This window comes from Pseudorasbora parva, chromosome 2, assembly GCF_024679245.1.
Source record: "Pseudorasbora parva isolate DD20220531a chromosome 2, ASM2467924v1, whole genome shotgun sequence".
In the NCBI taxonomy this organism is placed as follows: Eukaryota; Metazoa; Chordata; class Actinopteri; order Cypriniformes; family Gobionidae; genus Pseudorasbora; species Pseudorasbora parva.
Window position 1 is genome coordinate 33,861,254 of NC_090173.1, and position 19,615 is coordinate 33,880,868.

At 39.0% G+C, this 19,615-nt stretch overlaps 1 protein-coding gene across 7 annotated transcripts in view; it reads right to left on the reverse strand.

The window, feature by feature from the left end:
• cacna1aa (calcium channel, voltage-dependent, P/Q type, alpha 1A subunit, a) overlaps positions 1 to 15,898 on the reverse strand; it is a 115,642-nt gene extending 99,744 nt beyond the window's left edge. For 3 of the 7 annotated variants that reach the window (XM_067417515.1, XM_067417497.1, XM_067417479.1), the window contains exon 1: positions 14,071 to 15,896. In XM_067417515.1, the coding sequence (XP_067273616.1) occupies positions 14,071 to 14,339 (269 nt within the window). In that variant the 5' untranslated portion in view covers positions 14,340 to 15,896. Of the gene's footprint in view, positions 1 to 14,070 lie in introns of all 7 variants that reach the window. The other 4 variants (XM_067417470.1, XM_067417461.1, XM_067417507.1 and 1 more) reach the window with 2 other exon arrangements.
• Between the last annotated feature and the right edge of the window lie 3,717 nt (positions 15,899 to 19,615).

Genomic DNA, 19,615 nt, shown 5'->3' on the forward strand with positions numbered 1-19,615 from the left:
AACCACTGGTGTGGTAATTAGCAGTAATAGACGGCGTAGCGCTCTACAGAGCGACCAGAGAAGCCCAGCTAGTGAAATGTAAATATGTATTGATTTCTTCATCTGGCTGTAAGGTCCCAGGCTGTTTGCTTTTCTAATTCTATCTCTTGCAATCTGGAGCTGCAGCCTGAATAATTTATTAACTAGAAACAGCAGCGTTTTTCCTTCTCTTTATGCAGCTATGAAAGATAGTCATGTAGTTACAAGAGCCAACACTTTCTCCATCTCGTCCCCTCACTTTAATCGCTCATTTAACCCTAGTGGTCAGAAATCAGTCCGTTAGGACAGGATTAACAATTATACCATTTATGTGTGTGTATGTGTTTAAGCAGTATAAACGTATGACTAAAAAGTATAGTAGGCTAATTAACTTTATAGGATCTAATATGCAACACTTTTCCTTTAATGCCTTTTTATAACTCAAACATGCAAAGTAAATATTTCCCCTTTGGACACAACAGTTTGTTGTTGTGTAACTGTGGTGTGAGAAAAGAAAGAGTACTTGATATATACACTCTAAAAAATGATTGGTAAAAAAACAACACAATGTTGGGTCACAATGTTTTTTTTATGGACTAACCCAGCAATTGGGTTGTTTTAACCCAGCGATTGGGTTGCTTTAAGCAAATATTTAACCCAACCGCAGGATTAGAACAACCCAATCGCTGGGTTAAAATAACCCAATTGCTGGGTTATTAAAACAACCCAACATTTTTTAGAGTGTATAAGATGCATTCAAGTGTTTCTTGAGCAGCAAATCAGCATATAATGGTTTCTGAAAGATCATGTCACTGAAGACTGGAGTAATGATGCTGAAAAATCAGCTTTGTCATCACATGAATAAACCATTTAAAATTTTGAATTACATTTTAAAACACATGAAAATATAAAACCGTTATTTTACATTGTAATCATACATTTTACAATATTATTGTTTTTACCTCAAAACATTACAAGAAAATTGTTTGCCAATCACAAATTCTGAACAGCAGATAATATAATGTAATATAATATAATAGCTACATTATTTATAATATAATATTGTCACAATTCTGTTCAGTTTAGTTTTCATGGACTTTCAGTTTTTTATTATTATTATTTTATTGGTCAGGTGTCTTTGTTCAAATTCACCACCCATCTGTCTCCTTGGTTACTGTCATCATCTTTTTTTTTTTTTTTTTTTTATGTGTCAGCTGTGTTTTGAAATATATTCTCATTTGTGTTTACTTCTTAAGTTGTTCCTTCTCATGCACTCCTTTCCGGTCAACGTTATGTTTAGATATGTTTGCTACTACATGCCCTGCCTGCAGTTTTGGAAATTATTAAACATTTGTCATTTGGAACCATCTCCTGTTTTTGTCTGTTTGCCTCAAAAAAAGGGAACACTAAGTTCATCAAGTTCTCATTTCTTTGATTTGTGTGGACTGCGCCCTCCATCACAGAGTTCAGCCAGTCCTCCAGCACCGCCTCTAGAAGCTTGCTGCCCTGTGCCGTCTCTGGAGATGCCCTTCCAGGACGTTGAGCCGCAGATCGAGCAACCATCAGCAGCACCTGTTCTAGAGGGTCGTGTGGCTCTGCCTCCAGCCTCAGATCCTTTTGCTCCATCTCGGCCCGTGGACCTGTCAGCTTCATACCAGCTCCACCAGGGCAGGGACTCTCTGCCTAGTGGCTCCACCAGATTCCCTCATTCCATCAACCTCATCTCAGTTGGTCATCCTCCATATTTTGACAGCCCCACCATCTACATCTTGGCTCCTCCCACCTTCGTCTTCACCGTGGGCTGTTGGCTCTGTGGAGTTCTGGGTCTGCGCCATCGGACTTCCTCCACCGATACCATCTAGGTCTCGTCGTCCCGCCATCACTGTCCAGTTCTATTTTTTTCCCCATTTGTTTCTTTGTTCAGATTCCGGCCACTCTTCTGTGTCCTTGGTTACTGTCATTATTAAATAGTATATGCAAACTGTGTTGAATATATTATCCTTGTTTGTGTTAAATACTTAAGTTGTTCTTTCTCTAGCCCTCCTTTTCTGGTCACAGTTATGTTTAGATGTTTTTGCTACTACCTGCCTGGTGTTTAGCAAATTATTATTAACCTTTGTCATTTGTAACCTTCTTCACCTGTCATTGTCTGTGTTCCTGCAAACTCCTAGTGACGAATATAATATAAAATAAAGCTTATATAAATAACATTTTACAACAATTTAAGAAGCAATCAGCATACAAATACTACTGTGGTTCAGTCTCTGTATATATATATATATATATATATATATATATATATATATATATATATATATATATATATATATATATATATAATTATTATTATTTATTTTTTCAGAGCTGTATATAAAAAGAATATAAATGTGTGTGTGGCAATGGCAACAGCAGTAGCAACATGTGACACGGGCACCAGCATGAAAATTCAAGCCACCATATTTTTTTCCTCACTCTGCACCCAAAATAGATTTCTCCCAAGTCAGCATCACACACACATACCACCCAGCCACAGAACTGAATAATTCACTACTAGAACACAAGATACAGAACCAGAGAGAAAGAGGAAAAACATGAGCGGGTAGTGAAGTGCAATGCTAGCCTAGACACAAGTAATGCCAATAAAACAACTGCTACAGTGTACAATGACATACTGTATACATCAACATAAACTCAAATATTATTTTGAAAAATTGAAGGGAAAGTCAATTTCATTCCAGATCTGTATTACTGACTTCTTCTGTGGAAGGATTTTGAGGAGTTTTACTGGTTGCTCTTTTCCCCATGCAATTACAGTGAATAGACTGGAACTGTTAAGCCTCAAAAAGGACACAAAAACAGCTAAATAAAAGTGTTCAAAACGTCTGTTCCTTACACAAAAATATCATATGATTTTAAAGGCTTTAGAAATCATATGGACTACTTTCATGATATATTTCCATGCTTTACCATCCCTTTCACTCAAACGCCTCAGTTCATACATAGCATGAGGTTAAAGGCCGACAGGTAAAGAGTTAGGGATTTCTCTAGATTATAGCCCTGTGCATGTGGACTAGTGAAAGCGTGTTAACTACTGGGTTTTGTAGCCTTGTCTGTGGCAGCAGCTGAGCAGCGTGGGGCTGCAACATTACGGATGACTACACTCATTTAGACTCAGACATTAGGAGGTATGAAACCACCAGATTAAGCCTGGAAGGCAAACACAAACATGCACATATACACACATTGCTTAGTTGAAACAACCAGACTGGTGCTCTTATAATTTGAAAACAAAAGGTCTCATGCCAAAATGTGACTTAAATGCCATTATAAATTTTATGTGTAGACATATTAGTTTTCAGAAATGTTGTTGCACACCTTCTTACTAGACATTTCCAGCTTTGCATGAAGCACAGTAGAAATCTGGTAAAACAACAGTGGTAACCCATTAATTTTTGAAAGAAGTCTCTTCTGCTCAACAAGGCTTCATTTATTTGTTTAAAATGCAGCAAAAACAGTAGTATTGTGAAATATTTCTACAATTTAAAATAACGTTTTTCTATTTTCATATATTTTAAAATTATATTTCAGCATCATTACTCCAGCCTTCCGTGTCACATGATCCTTCAGAAATGTAATAATTTGCTGCTCAAAAGATATTTCTAAATAGAACAGAAAGTTCTCAAAGGAACAGCACTGACATGAAACAAAAATCTTTTATAACACTAATGTAGTCACTTTTAATCAATTTAATGCATCCTTGCCTAATTTCTTAAAACTATACTGATCCAAACTTTTAAAATAATTTTAACACATATATTTTATTTTATCATTACAAAGTTTAAAGTACACAGTCTAGTAATCTGTAAAATAGATTACATAAATTCCTAAACATTAAAGAGTTAGTCTAGTTCACCAAAAAATGATAATGAAAATGAGTGAAAAAATTAAAAAGGCAACAAATGAAAAAAAGGCTAGTTCACCAAAAAATTCAATTACTCGCCTTCATGTCATTCCATCCCTATAAGACTTACATTCATCTTCGAAACACAAATACAAACCTGAGAGATTTCTGCCCCCCCACTGAAAGTCCATGTAACTAAAGATTCAAAAAGTTTGTAAAAACACTTTAGCAAAAGTATGGTTTGAAACAACATGAAGGTGAACAAATTATGACAGTTTTCTTTTTCATTTTTTGGGTGAACTATCCCTTTAAAAAAAAGGTTCATATTGAACACAATATAGCAGTTTACTATGCACCAAAATGTCCAGAAGCTATAGCTTTACCTTTAACTAAATGGTCCTATGAATGTATGAGATTAGTTCTCTTCAAATACATACCTAAATCCAAAAAAGTTGGGACACTGTACAAATTGTGAATAAAAAAGGAATGCAATAATTTACAAATCTCATAAACGTATATTTTATTCACAATAGAATATAGATAACATATCAAATGTTGCAAGTGAGACATTTTGAGAATATTATGCCAAATATTGGCTCATTTTGGATTTTATGAGAGCTATATAGTCCAAAAAAGTTGGAACAGGTAGGAATAATTGGCCGGAAAAATTAAATATACATATAAGGAACAGCTGGAGGACCAATGTGCAACTTATTAGGTCAATTGGTAACATGATTGGGTATAAAAAGAGCTTCTCAGAGTGTCAGTGTTTCTCAGAAGTCAAGATGGGCAGAGGATCACCAATTCCCTCAATGCTGTGGTGAAAAATATTGGAGCAATATCAGAAAGGAGTTTCTCATAGAAAAATTGCAAAGAGTTTGAAGTTATTATCTTCTACAGTGCATAATATCATCAAAAGATTCAGAGAATCTGGAACAATCTCTGTGCGTAAGGGGTCAAGGCTAGAAAACCATACTGGATGCCCGTGATCTTCGGGGCCTTAGACAGCACTGCATCACATACAGGAATGCTACTGTACTGGAAATCACAACATGGACTCAGCAATACTTCCAGAAAACATTGTCGGTGAACACAATCCACGGTGTCATTCGCCGTTGCTGGCTAAATCTCTAAAGGTCAAAAAAGAAGCCATATCTAAACATGATCCAAAAGGCATTTTCTCTGGGCCAAGGCTCATTTAAAATGGACTGTGGCAAAGTGAAAAACTGTTCTGTGGTCAGACGAATCCAAATTTGAAGTTCTTTTTGGAAAACTGGGACGTCATGTCATCTGGACTAAAGAGGACAAGGACAACCCGAGTTATTATCAGCACTAAGTCAGAAGCCTGCATCTCTGATGGTATGGGGTTGCATGAGTGTGTGTGGCATGGGCAGCTTATACATCTGGAAAGGCCCATCAATGCTGAAAGGTATAACCAAGTTCTAGAACAACATATGCTCCCATCCAGACATTGTCTCTTTTAGGGAAGACCTTGCATTTTCTAACATGACAATGCCAGACCCCATACTGCATCAATTACAACATCATGGCTGCGTTGAAGAAGGATCCGGGCACTGAAATGGCCAGCCTGCAGTCCAGATCTTTCACCCATAGAAAACATTTGTCAGAACATAAAGAGGAAGATGCGACAAAGAAGACCTTAGACAGTTAAGCAACTAGAAACCTGTATTAGACAAGTATGGGACAACATTCCTATTCCTAAACTTGAGCAACTTGTCTCCTCAGTCCCCAGACCTTTGCAGACATTTGCAAGAGGGGATGCCACACAGTGGTAAACATGGCCTTGTCCCAACTTTTTTGACATGTGTTGATGCCATGAAATTTAACAATTTTTTTTTCAAGTAAATTAAACTTTCATTTAAAAAAAAAAGTTTTTCCCCTTAAAATTATACATTTTCTCAGTTTAAACATTTGATATGTCATCTATGTTGTATTCTGAATAAAATAAAGAAATTTGAAACTTCCACATCATTGCATTGTTTTTATTCACAATTTGTACAGTGGCCTAAGTTTTTTGAAATCGGGTTTGTACATTGTAAATAACTGAATCCTTTGCCAGTCCAATATTTCTATCTTTTTTTTATAATCATGAATTTACAATCACACACAGAGAGAGAGGGAGTGACTGGCAGAGACAGAGACCGTGATGGTTGTGTGAATGAATCTAGGATGACACATTTAACTCCCTACTGCCCAAATGGAAGAGAGGATCTAAAATGAAGGGACAATCTTATCATCCAGTCACATCCCATCATACACAGCGTTGAGACAAACAGGAGCATGTTGTGAACCAGGGGAGAAGAAGAACCGAAGCGTCCAATGAAGCCTGTGTTAATGATCTAATTATGTGATGTGTATTATTTATACAATGAAATCAAAGGTTTTGTCACAATGTTAAGTGAAACCATAATCTTTACTGTAGCCTTATGGTGTTTGTATTTAGGTGTGTGCAACTATGCCTCCACCCTAAATAATTTACACTCATGCAGGCAGTCTGTCTTCCTGTCACTCTGTTATTCCAAAATGTATTCCATCAGACTTCCTTTCATCTTTTTTTAAAACCAGTTTAAATACAGATTCATCTTCCCAGCGCTGAAGTACCCCTTTAATGACTCACCGTTGTTCCACACCAGTAAGACCTCCGTTCATCTTCGGAACACAGTTTAAGATATTTTATATTTAGTTCGAGAGCGTATCTAAGTGTATGCACACTATACTGTCCATGTCCAGAAAGATAATAAAAACATTATCAAAGTAGTCCATATGTGAAATAAGTTAGTTAATTAGAATCTCCTGAGCATCGAAAATACATTTTGGTCCAAAAATCACAAAAACTACGACTTTATTCAGCATTGTCTTCTCTTCCGGTTTGGTTTTCAATTCTCAAATAAAGATTTGTGAATCAGCGGATTGATTCTTGATTCGGATCGCGTGTCAAACTGCCAAACTGCTGAAATCATGTGACATTGGAGATCCGAATCACTGATTCATGACCGTTTGCTTCTTTATTTGAGGAACACGGAAGAGAAGACAATGCTGAATAAAGTCGTAGTTTTTGATATTTTTGGACCAAAATGTATTTCCGATGCTTCAGGAGATTCTAATTAACCAACTGATTTCACATATGGACTACTTTGATGATGTTTTTATTACCTTTCTGAACATGGACAGTATAGTGTGCATTCACTTTCATGTAGGAACAGAAAAGCTCTCGGACTAAACATAAAATATCTTAAACTGTGTTCTGAAGATGAACGGAGGTCTTATGGGTGTGGAACAACATTAGGGTGAGTCATTAAGGACATACATTTTATTTTTGGGTGAAACTAACCCTTTCAGTTATCTGAATATGTTTCATATTATATCACACATGCATGTCCAGATGAAACATACACGTGTGCAGTTTACATACAGTCTACGTACAAAAAACAACAACGCAAATAACAATCTAACGTGGTTTGTGTTTCACAACAGTAGGTAACTAAACAGTTGTACTGGAATAAAATGAGAAGAAAAAAAAATCATATGAGAACTGAAACATTCTTCAAAATATTCTTAATTTATGTTCCACAGAAGAAAGTAAGTTATATAGGTTTGGAACAACGTGAGGGACAGTAAATAATGAAAGGGCTATCCCTTTAATGTATTAACAGAGATAGACTTGTTTGCACATGTGACTAACACACATTATCTACTTTTCTTAAAGGGGGGGTGAAACACTCAGTTTCAGTCAATCTCATGTCAATCTTGCGTCGGATCCGCAATAAATTTCGTTAAATCAAACATGATATCGATTAACGTCTAATAGGATTAGAGAAAAAAAAAAATAAAATAAAGAGTACCACACGAGCCAAAACAAATCAAGTATCTGTGATTATGAAGTTACTAGGTAACGAATTCAAAGCGCGCAGGCAGATCAACGATCAAACGAAGCTGCGCGAAAACAAAGCACTATCAGGATCTTTTAGATCTTTTCAGATCGTTCAAATCCAGGACGAGCCCCCAAATATGTTACGGCCCATCACCAAGAAATAGCTCGTTATTGTTAGCAAACAATTAAAGGAAATGGACCGAACATATAAATAACCCACAGACACGAGATCACGGTTTAAGACGCCCAAGCGCCTACATTTACTGATCAACAAAAATAAGTGAATACAACCTGTATCAACAAAACATGGCTCAACAAACAGAAATAAATAAACAATAGTAAGCTGGTAGCGCAGCTAAGGAAACAGACCCCTGCCTACACCTGTTCTTACCAGCAGTTCTTACCTGGCTCGCGATAAAAGAACAGGTGAGTCTTCCGGGCATCTGCTTCCCTCGCTATTCTAACTAAATAACAAAACGTGAACTATTAAACAAAAAACCACTACCAGTTACCAAAATAAAAAAAGTAACAAATAACAATTAATACAAAACTATTCCAAAGACCAACATAAACACAACTAAACTAGAATATAACAGAAAGGCGAAGCTCTCAAGGTGAAACGGGAGCGGCGTCGAGAGACGATGGGACGTAGATGGAGAGAGGATGAGACGCCCGCCATTGTCTCGACCGACGGCTTATATCCGGAATCCCGGATGAGGTCACGGAATTCCGTTAATAGGGAATTACCCCACACAAGGCCACCTAGAGGCTACAAACAAGAAAATTTACACAGAGCCCGTAACATAACAAGAGTATAGAGTAGTATTAGAGTATAGAGTAGTATTGCATCCTTCATATCTCCGAAAAGTCTTTCGTTTTATTATATTTATAAAAGAAATATGGGCTGTACCGAGTCTTTCCGGAAAAAACAGAGCGCCTGGAGGCGTATCGTGTTGGCGGAGCTAAAGAATGACGATCGCGAACAAATCGGTGACGTCCTCAAGCGCGGAGAAACCCATGGCTATCTCAGCTAATACAGATAATGATCCACAATCAAATCTGAGGCAGAAATAAATTGAACAGGAAAAACAGCAACATCAGGACGTCCGTCTCTGTGGTATGTACTGTATTTAGTGGCCTTTGTGTGTCTTTACTCGCATTTTATGAGGACATGATTCGGTTTATGGACTATTGTATGCGACTAGACCTTAGAGGTAGCAAGCAAAACGGTTTTGCACATCAGACTAGCGTAACGTTATACAACAGAGAACAGCAATGGAGTAACCGTTAGCGCATTTGAATGACGAAGCACGCGATCGTGTCGTTTACTGATGTTTACTCATGCGAAGGTAGCCAATAGCAGAGACATTTGAAGCCGTTTTACTCACCAGCTGCTTCCAAAGCAGGACCGAACCTTTATCGCTGGGACCGCTCCGTCAAAAACACACTTCTTTGGTATGATTTGGTGAAGTCCTGTGACAGCAGTGGCGTGTAAATCGACTTTGAGACGCGACTGAAACGATGTTGTGAAGCTTCCCGTCATTTCTGCGTTCAAATCGGTTCAAATGCAGCGCTGCCTTCCCGGAATGCTGTGCTGAAGCGTTGAAGTCGCTCGACGTCACCCATAGGAATAAAGTGGAGCGCGGCGCACGACATAAGTCTTCACGGAGGATTGGATCTGCACCTGAGAGACTGTTTACGGTGTGCATTTCCTCTCTCTCGCTCTAGTCACGCGCACGCGCACGCGCACGCGCACGCGCACCCTACCGGGAGAAGAGCCCGTACGGCCCATACAAGGACCTTCCGTTCTATTGACGTCAAGTAGACCCATACTCGAAAAAAACTCTCCGAAACTTGTGAGAAACCGGAAGGAGTATTTTTGACACAGAAATACTCCATCAAACGTCCAACATTAGTTTTTGAAACTTTGTCTATGTTTAGGATGGGAATCCAAGTCTTTAACAGTGTAAAAAGCTCAGTATGCATGAAACAGCATTTCACCCCCCCCATTAAAGGTGCACTATGCAACTTTCCGTCCACTGAAGGGCGCCTATTCTAAACAAAGGTGTAGTTTGATGACGTTAAGTGTGAGCGCAGAAATCATGTAGTGTGTGATGGTTGGAAATCAGAAATCATGTAGTTACTGTAGTGTAAAGCAGAGCAGGGCCGAGTGTTGTTGAGCTGAGCACGGCCGCTGGAGCGATTGTTATACAAACACACAGCTCGCGAGCACCAGGAATTTTATTAGGACGGGACGGGACACAGTCGCCGGGCGCACGCACTTCCGCTTTTTCACGATTTGTGTCACGATTATAAGGTAAAGCAGCTCTGTTAATCATATTAGATACACTTAAGTGTTTTTAAAATTATGTTATGAGTTTTCTCTTAGCAGTGTGAACATGTCACAGCAGCGCCGAGTGAACGCACAGAGTAACGTCATAAGTGTGTTCGCTCGGCGCTGCTGTGACATGTTCACACTGCCAAGAGAAAAGCGCTTCTGCAGAATAAAACCGAGGGTAACGCAGATATGACGCAATTGACAGAAGACTCGCTCAAACGCTATGCTGAAACGTCCCGGTCCTTAGTTAAAATAGCAATTTTCTCACAATTTACAAATAGTTGGAAACATTTGGGATGTTGTATGTACTCAACTGAACAAAATATAGAACACTGGCCTAGTGGTTTTTTGGATATTTTACTGCAAAAATACTACATAGTGCACCTTTAAGGCCAATCAGTGGCTGTGTGAAATACATTTGTGCAAATACACAAATATAAAACACATCATATGCAAGTTGTGTTAGAAAGCATTAATTAACATGAACTGCCAGTAACAGAACATAATACATAACCATTTTTAATTAGTTGCTTATAATTCTTCACATTCTGGTGAATAGACAGGGAAAAGAAATAAATAATTGAGCACATAATAATGACATGCTTACACTAACAACTGTGTTTAGATTCAGTGGTCTAAGCAGCCTGTCTTGTTTTCTACCACAGTTTTACTTTAAACAATGACACTATGCAGCCCTCTTATAAAACGTCTCCATTTCTCCTCCAAACTGGCATTGGAGTATGCGGTTAGACAGCGATGCCTGTCTGTGGCCCATCTGTATGCATACAACAGAGGACTGACTCCAAGGAGGCAGAAAGGCAGGAGGAAAGGAGAACATGCCATTGAGAACTGCTCTTTCAGTCCACCGCTGTTATTTTTAGCCTGACGAGAACCTCAGAACAGGAAAGAGCAAGAAACATCCTTGTGATAACGGGAAAAAAAAAAGGTTTGATATTGTGTGTGTGTGTGTGTGTGTGTGTGTGTGGTCCTACAAAACCCTACTTTAGGGACAAAAAGTGATGTTTTTTGAAAATGTAAAAATGCTGATCGGTACGTTTAGGGGTAGGGTTCGGGGATAGAAAATACTGTTTCTACAGTATATCATGTCTATGAAAAGTCCCCATAAAACACGAAAACACAACATGTGCTTGTGTGCGAGATTGTCAATAGTGCACGCACATAATTTCTTCAGCAGGTGCAAATGGGGGGAAAAAGAGAAGAAAACCAGGAGTCTTTGAAACACACTTCTGAATGTCACCACCTTCTAAAACACAAGAAGCTCGGTTTTATTGCTGCCATTTTTCATCATTGAAACTATTGTATGCCAGTCTATCAAACAATAGTTCACTTGAGAAATTGAGTCAGAAAGAGTAAAGAAAGAAAGAAGAGAGAAAGAAAAGGGGAAAAAGAAAAGGGGGAATAAATCCTTTAAATTCTGCAGACTGAATGTAGATCATAGGTTCGGAAGAAAACTGCAAGGGCTCACGACTCATGAAAACTTCTTTCTATCAGTCTGTCTCCCTCTGGTGTCCACTCAACCACTCTTTCTGCCTTCTACAAATCATTTATTTATAGTAGTGTCTTTCTCCTCATTAATTTCTCATTCGTTTCCTTGTCATTCTTTGGTGAAATCTATTTAATTGTTTATTCAGACAACTTATTTGTGACTGAAAACATTCTTGCGCTTCTCTAAAATGAAAACGCAGGTACAAATGTTTCCTTACTAGATGCATTTTTTAACATGTTTAAGAGAACGGAGCACATGTATAAGGTCTCTTTGGATAGATATGCTACTTATCTGCACTTCAGATAGGCTGTAGTTTCATATTTGTCAATTAAACTATATTAAAAAATGCAGCTATAAGGTTACATTCCATTTACAGTGCAGAGAGGCGGCCCATAAACGTAGAAAGACTGAGACGATGTCTTTTTAGAGTTCCATTATCTCTGCAGAGAAGAGTGAAAGAAAGGATGCAATGCTTGGCAACCATATATTGATCATCTCATCTAATCCACATTCATATGTGGCACACTCTTTGTGTTTCTAAAATACATATAATTTTAATCAGCGATGTTTGTAGGATACAAATCATGGTCAATTGTAACTATTAAAAAGCCTGCTATACAGTGGGCATCTGAAAAACACTTCTGAAAAAGCAGAGAAGTTAAGGACTCTGGATCACAAGGCCTCATTAGATGTTTCTTTGAGATAAATCAGAAGAATGAGGCTTACAGAAAGAGTGGCTTTCAAGCCGAGTGTAATGTTAAAGGTCACTGAAAGCTCGGGTAGTTTAAAATACAGTGTCAAAAGAGAAGTGTGTGTGGGTGCAGTTCTGTGCACTATAATGATTTTAAATCCTAAGAGGTCTATTAGAAAAGGCAGGGAGTGAACTTCTTCTGTAGTCCATTTTCCTGGAACTAAAGATTTGTCTAAATAATTGGGTTGTTCTGCTGGAGCATCCAATCTAATATAACAATAAATTGGAACCTCTTCGATGGAAGCTTCAGTGAACTATCTGGGGCCTTCTCAGGACATACTAAGTCAGAAACATTGCATCTTCGCTTTTGAACAAGCTTGCCAAATCACTTCCAAAAGGGATCAATGAATTATGAGGCCATGATGACAATAGACTACGCTATGGAGCATAGTTTTTCATTTTCAACAACAAATATACATAATATAAATATAACTGGTCCACTATTTATTTAAAATATGAATGGGCTGTCCCAGAAAAAAACAAGTGCGTGTTTCGGGAAAACTCACATATAACTTACACCTACGTACACAAAGGTGCAATCTTTATGTAACAGTGTCTTATGCGAAAACAAGTATTGTCAAGTATGTCCTAATTTGCAGTATTCATAAAGCACTAGACAAAAAAATATATCATTTCATATAACTTTACTATCACATAAGGTCATGGGAGAAGTGTTGCCATAATTTTAAATTGTACTGAACAATGCGGATGATGTCTTAGGTCTCATGGCAATACCACACACATTCGTACTTATCAAATGTACTTAATCAACACTCGATAATTAAGTTCTTAATTTAATGCACTACATACAGTACAGGATTTCAGAAGGGGTCATGTGTCACTCAGCTCCACTTACATACGCCATTCCAGACTGTCTTTCAGTCTGTGTGCAGCTTGAATAACACATAACATAATTTTTTATGGAACTATTTGTGTCAGCCTAAACTAATAATGAAATAACTGGCCATTTTTTTCTGAAACACTATCATATTAAGTATGCTTCCTGTTTACTACAGAAGTAAAAAAAAAACAATGTCACCCTCAGTCATGCTGTATTGGCACTGCTTGGATTACCTGCGGCCTTGTGTAACTGCTTGCGTGATATCGCTTAAACAATTTCCATTTCACTGCAGATTAAACCTTTGCTTTTTGTCTTTAAAAATGAGGCTCTGAAAAATCCCGTATCCTCCTGGAGCTCTTAGAATATGGGAAATGGTGGCTTTCCCCCTCCCCTCACCTCCTCCTTTTCACCATCGCTTTCTCTCGAATGAGACCAAGCTGAAAGACTGCACATGCTGACATCAGCAAGCCTCCGCGAGCCACAGCGCCGCCCGCTATCGTCACACAGCACAGCTCACCTCACGCCCGTACGCAATTCACCGAACACACACACACACACCAGAAATAGACTCAATTCTATTTGCCACCGAAATAACTTGACAAATAAAGGTCTGAAAGCACTTAAATGACAAGTCTCTTTTAAATCATGACCTCCCGTGTATTTTTTTTTTACACAGCCATTATTAAACCAGCAGTAGCTTAATGTGATTCATCGTTATCGTGTTTTGACATGTTCAGGTGACCTTAAATATGCCACACTCAAGTGCACTATACCTGCAACTGGAGGCCTCGGGGTACTCACTTAGTGGGTTTAAAAGGATATGGCCATTCGGTGATCTTTTTAGCGTATTTTCTCACAAAGTTGTCCTCACTGAAGATGAACAGAGATCGGTTGACAGTGAAGCAGTTTTGCCGCACCGGTATAGGGTTGTACAGGGCCATAGTTCTGGCTCGCTGGGCCATTGACTGCTTGTACATTCTCTGTTGACCTGGTGGGCCACCCTGCCTGCTGCCTCCGCGGCCGGGTCCCCCTTGAGCGTGTCCCGGTCCTCCGCCATACCTGGACTGCACCTCATCTCCGAACCGAGCCATTCTCTAGACTCCAAATGCCAGTCTTCACGAAGCAGGAAAAAAGGGGGCGAATATTCAACGCGACCACACCACATTACATCCCATCTGCTTCAAAACTTAATACGTGTATAACTGGAGTACACATTTGTCTTCATGGCGTGTATATGTGACGTTAGACTCCAGAAGCTGATGGTTAAATTTTAGGCGAAAACGGAAAATAAAACGAACAAAAAAACAAACAAACAAAATGGAACGAAATAGCGTGTCTTATATTTTGCAGTTCACAGGTTCATTTCCCACTTCAGCACACAAAATGGTCCATCATCACCTCATTTTATGTCCTAAATCAACATATTTCCACGGCCATGGCATTCTTGAGTAAATCTCTCGTTTTCTGTGGCTCCATCCTCATTTCCCAGAGCGGTCTCTCTCCCGTGCTTTTCCTTGAAAATTCAGGTTGTAATTATCATAGCTACAATCATTTAGGCTATACGATCTAGGTGTGATAACCAAGTGAACAGAAATGAAAACATCCAAAACAATCGCTTGAGTTCGGTTTTAACTGTACATTCTGATGATTACAGTATCACTATCCATTTTAAACGGGGGAAAATAGAATTTAAAATGATTATTTATTTATTTCGCAACATCCGCAATATTTGGCACTGTGTAGCCTAGCTATGATCTGCCTTCGGTCACCTCGCGCTCACGTTTACTCGCATGCATTTGCATCTCTGCTAGAGATAAATGTACGATATCCGAAATAAATTCTGTTTCCCCCACACATTATTCGGATGCAAAAATAGATCATCACAAGTATCGATTAATTTTTTCCCCGTGCTCACTGGTGAGGTGTCATCCTTTTCGCCAGAGCCATTACTGGCATTTTAAGTGCAAAAGAACCAATCCAACCGACATGAAAAATCCAATGAAAGGGCACAGTGACAGAAAGTAATCATCAATCGCGAGGGGACAACGGCGACATCTTCGGGTTCCCATAGCCGCACTTGTTTCTCTGCACTGGGCTCTGGGCCGCGTAGAATCTGTTCATCTTCCCCCCAAGGCAATCCGTTAGTGAGAACACTCGGATCCCTCTATTCCTTATTTCTGCCAAAGTTGAGCTGTCTGTTAGCCTCGTTACCCTCCGTCAAGCGCCCCTGAGGAAAAAAGAGGGGGAGGAGGCAGTTGAGAACGAATGTGGGGTGGGGGCTCGCAGGATATCAGATTGTGAAACACAAGCCGTACGAAACAGTCAGCTCCGATCAGCTGGCAAGCTAAGCTATAATGAGCCACTGATCAATTCGGCGCTTTGGCCAGTTCTTCTTGCAGCACATGACGCACGCACGCGCACCCCACTGACTAATTTATCCTTCTAACTCCGTCTGTACCTGTACCTTTAGCCACTACTGAATGCGTTTTCAGCCTCGGCTCACCTGCCTTTACCGCATACCGTCGGCTTGTTTAAACGACAGAGTGGATGTGCAGCTTTGATAACGGAACGTGACAGCGCGTTGTGAGGTTATGAGCTGTTTGTTCAAGTGGTCGAGATGTGAGCGCTGGGAGACAGCTGCGCATTCAGACGTGCGTCTCTCGAGAACGGATCCGTTTTGCGAGGGCACGCAGGGCGAGGACCGACAGGCTATTCTCGGACGTAGACGTTTCGGAATTAATAGAAGGAGATTTCCCATCAGTGCAGCTGACAACTCTCCCTCTCCACCAACTCATCCACCACCCACCATTTTTAATAACAGTGAAACCAATATTTTGTTACATTTTGCTTCAAAAATAGCAGCTCAGAATTTTACATCAGTAGGCTATACTTTAATAAAATGACCGTGAAATACAATGTCAAAAGCATGGATGGCATTTTAGAGACAACTTCAAACTTTAAGTTATGTCACTAAATTGTAGGCCTAGGCTATGTTAATGTCATCTAATTAGATACTATTACAGTTTGTTACTGTAAAATATAGCTACTAAACCCATGCAGTAGCTAATGGAAGTAGTAGGCTACCTAGGCTATATACACTCTAAAAAATGCTGGGTTAAAAACAACCCAAGTTGGGTTGAAAATGCACTAACCCAACAATTGGGTTGATTTTACCCAACGGTTGAGTTGTTTTAACCCAGCGGTTGGGTTAAATGTTGCTTAAGACAACCCAATTGCTGGGTTAAAACAACTCAGCCATTGGGTTAAAACAACCCAATTGTTAGGTTAGTGCATTTTCAACCCAACTTGGGTTGTTTTTAACCCAGCATTTTTTAGAGTGTAGGTTACTATTACATTTAAGTAGCTACAGTAAATTGATGTAGCCTAGGCTAGTCTTTTATAATAAATAAATCTTTTAAACAAATTTAAAAATTAAAGAAACTTAACATAAACGTTTTTTAACTAAAAAATACTGGGTTAATAACAACTCAAGTTGGGTTGAAAAAGGACTAACCCAGCAATTGGGTTGTTTTATCCCAGAAATTGGGTTGTCGTAAGCAAACATTGCATCCAACATCTGGCATCATTGGTATCATCACCAATTTAAAATGATACACGTGTTTGAAAAACTGGTTCGGGAGTGAGCGAGTAATATCTCAAGAGCAATACTGGTTTAGGGCGCGGTTGTTTTGCGAGTGCTAAAAATCTATAGACCCACTCGACCTTAACAGTCAGTGCCAATCCGTGCACCCATCACAGAAAGCAGAGGAGCAGCTACTGTATTTACAGTAGCTACTGGTCCTACTAAATGTAATCCCTTAGCGTTAAAAAACGCTCAAGAAATAAATCAAGAAACGGGTAATATCACACGGCCCGCTATTGCTGCGAAAAAGAAAAATGCGAGCTTGACGGAAGAGATTGTGCTCTGGTCTGGATCTCTGCTCATCCCTTGATCTCGTGCAGCAGGCTGTTCACTGTCTGAACCAGCCCGCGTGTGATCAACCGTATAGTGATGCGTTTAGCGTCAGTCCAGAAGAGCCCGGGGTCAAGAGCTCGAGCAGGCACCAGCCTCCAGTCAACAGACCAACGGACGATTTCTCGTGTATCTCTGAACAGTCAGACTGTAAGCGGCAGTAAAGTGAGTGTAGTGCTTACACAGTGTGAGAATTGTAGCCTATTATTCTAACATTTGTTGTTATTGAAAATCTATTGAAGACTAATTGAAACGTAAATAATAAAGCGCCATACAAAGTGCCATATTGTTTAAGCTTACACTAAACGCTCGCAGTCGCCCGTTACGGGAGCTGTCCACAGTCCGTGGTGCTGAAACATTGCACAAAGCCATGGGGGTCTTACTTCTGAACTGATTGATTCAAAATATGAATCCATATATCGAAAATAAATTAAATACATAACGAAGAACCACATAATACAAAATATAAACAAATAAACATGATTTGGTTCTGCAAAAACACATTTATATTACAAATTAATAAAACAAAAGAGTGGTGGATTTAAAAAAACAAAAACAAAAAACATCCTACTTAAATTCCAGTAAGTAATTAACAATAAAATACCAGCCAAGTGTTAGCCTGCCAATAATTGATGCAGATCAATGTGTGGATGGCGTATATATACATGCTAATTTAATAATTTGCAAAATGATCTTTAAATGATTCCAAATAATCAGCCTTAAGAAGTGGTGAGTCAGAGCTCTAAACTGTGGCCTAAATTCATTAATCAAACTGCGGACAGAGAAACAACAACAACAACAACAACAACAACAACAACAGCACAACATGCAAATGAAATGCTATATAAAGACTTCATCTCTACAGTAAAAGAATCAAACAACCCATAAGCACAAAAAAACAGGACTCATTATCTTACTAAATCATGACTGTACACAGTCTAGCAGCTTCTACCAAAAAACAACAACTATCTTTTAATGAGCCCAGAAAACACTTTAAGAAAACATATTTAGAAGACAAAGATAATAAAAGTAGAAGGGGTGTATATGTGTAATTATTTTGGCATTAACAATAATTAATTCATTAATTAGTTGTCTCTTGATATTGTGAATGTTTGTATTGATTATGAAAGGGGTTGATTGTAAGCTGTGATGTGTGTTGCATGTAGTCCTGTTGTGTCAGCCTTGTCACACAGTTGGGGTTCACAAGGCGACTGTTTTTGAATGCCAGAGCCTCTCTCCTGCTGCCAAGCAGAAACACCCCTCCCTTAGTGCATTATTAAAGCATGCCACACTAATCTAACACAGCAGCACACACTCAAACAAAGAGAGAGAGAGAGAGAGAGAGAGAGAGAGAGAGAGAGAGAGAGAGAGAGAGAGAGAGAGAGAGAGAGAGAGAGAGAGAGAGAAAAGATGTCTCATGCACAACATTCCACAAAGACAAAATTAATATATATTTTGCCAAAACTGAAACCTGAGATATGAGTGAACGCCAATCTTTTAGACCATTCGATTTGTTCTTTGACAGATAAGTTTGGTCAATTATGCTCAGATTCAGAAAAAAATGTGGTGTGACTATGAACACTGTCATTAAATCGATCAAAATTTTATCAAGTGTTCAGTGCACCCATAAAACTGTCACATGTAAATCTCACAACAAAGGCAACAGCAGGAGGAGCCAGAAGAATGCATGTGCTGCAGTCTAAATGTGTGCATTCAGTGACTGCTTACGGAGACAAAGAGATGTTCAAAATGTGCATATAGATACACACACAGGGCCGATCAAGAATTCTGAAGTAATGCTGCTGTGTATTTGCAGCAGAAGCTAAACTCAGTGACTCATAAAGTTGAATAATTCATAAACTGCATGTATACCAGGTTCTCTGCTCCTTGTTTAACCTTTATCTTCCAGATATAAATCCTTCTGGTCAGTGGAACGTGCCACACCATAATATATATGCCCTCTGTATGTTACTGTGTCAGATGCAATAAACATGTAGGCCTATAAGAGAAAATAAGAAAGTTGCAGACATGCTGTGTGTGTTTATGAGCTTCTCTAGTAGCCTGGTCTGTTTATAAATGTACGATTTTATACTAGCAAAATGAAAACACAACTAATAGATACTTTTTGCTACAGGTAAGAGACGAAGATGAATTGTGTTGCCATGTAGCTGTGATACTGAGAGTGTGTGAGCGTAAAGTGGGCCATCATCCTTTGAGCAGAGTGTTTTATTTGGGGAAAGAGCTTGATGTAGGTATAATACATTTTTAAACAGCGTAGAATTATTAAAAGCCCCTGACAAAAATTCCATCCGTCTCTCTTTTCTGTGCTTTCCACCCTCAGTCTCATTAACAGTACAAACAAGAGATAAAGCAAATCGACACATTTCTGGATAA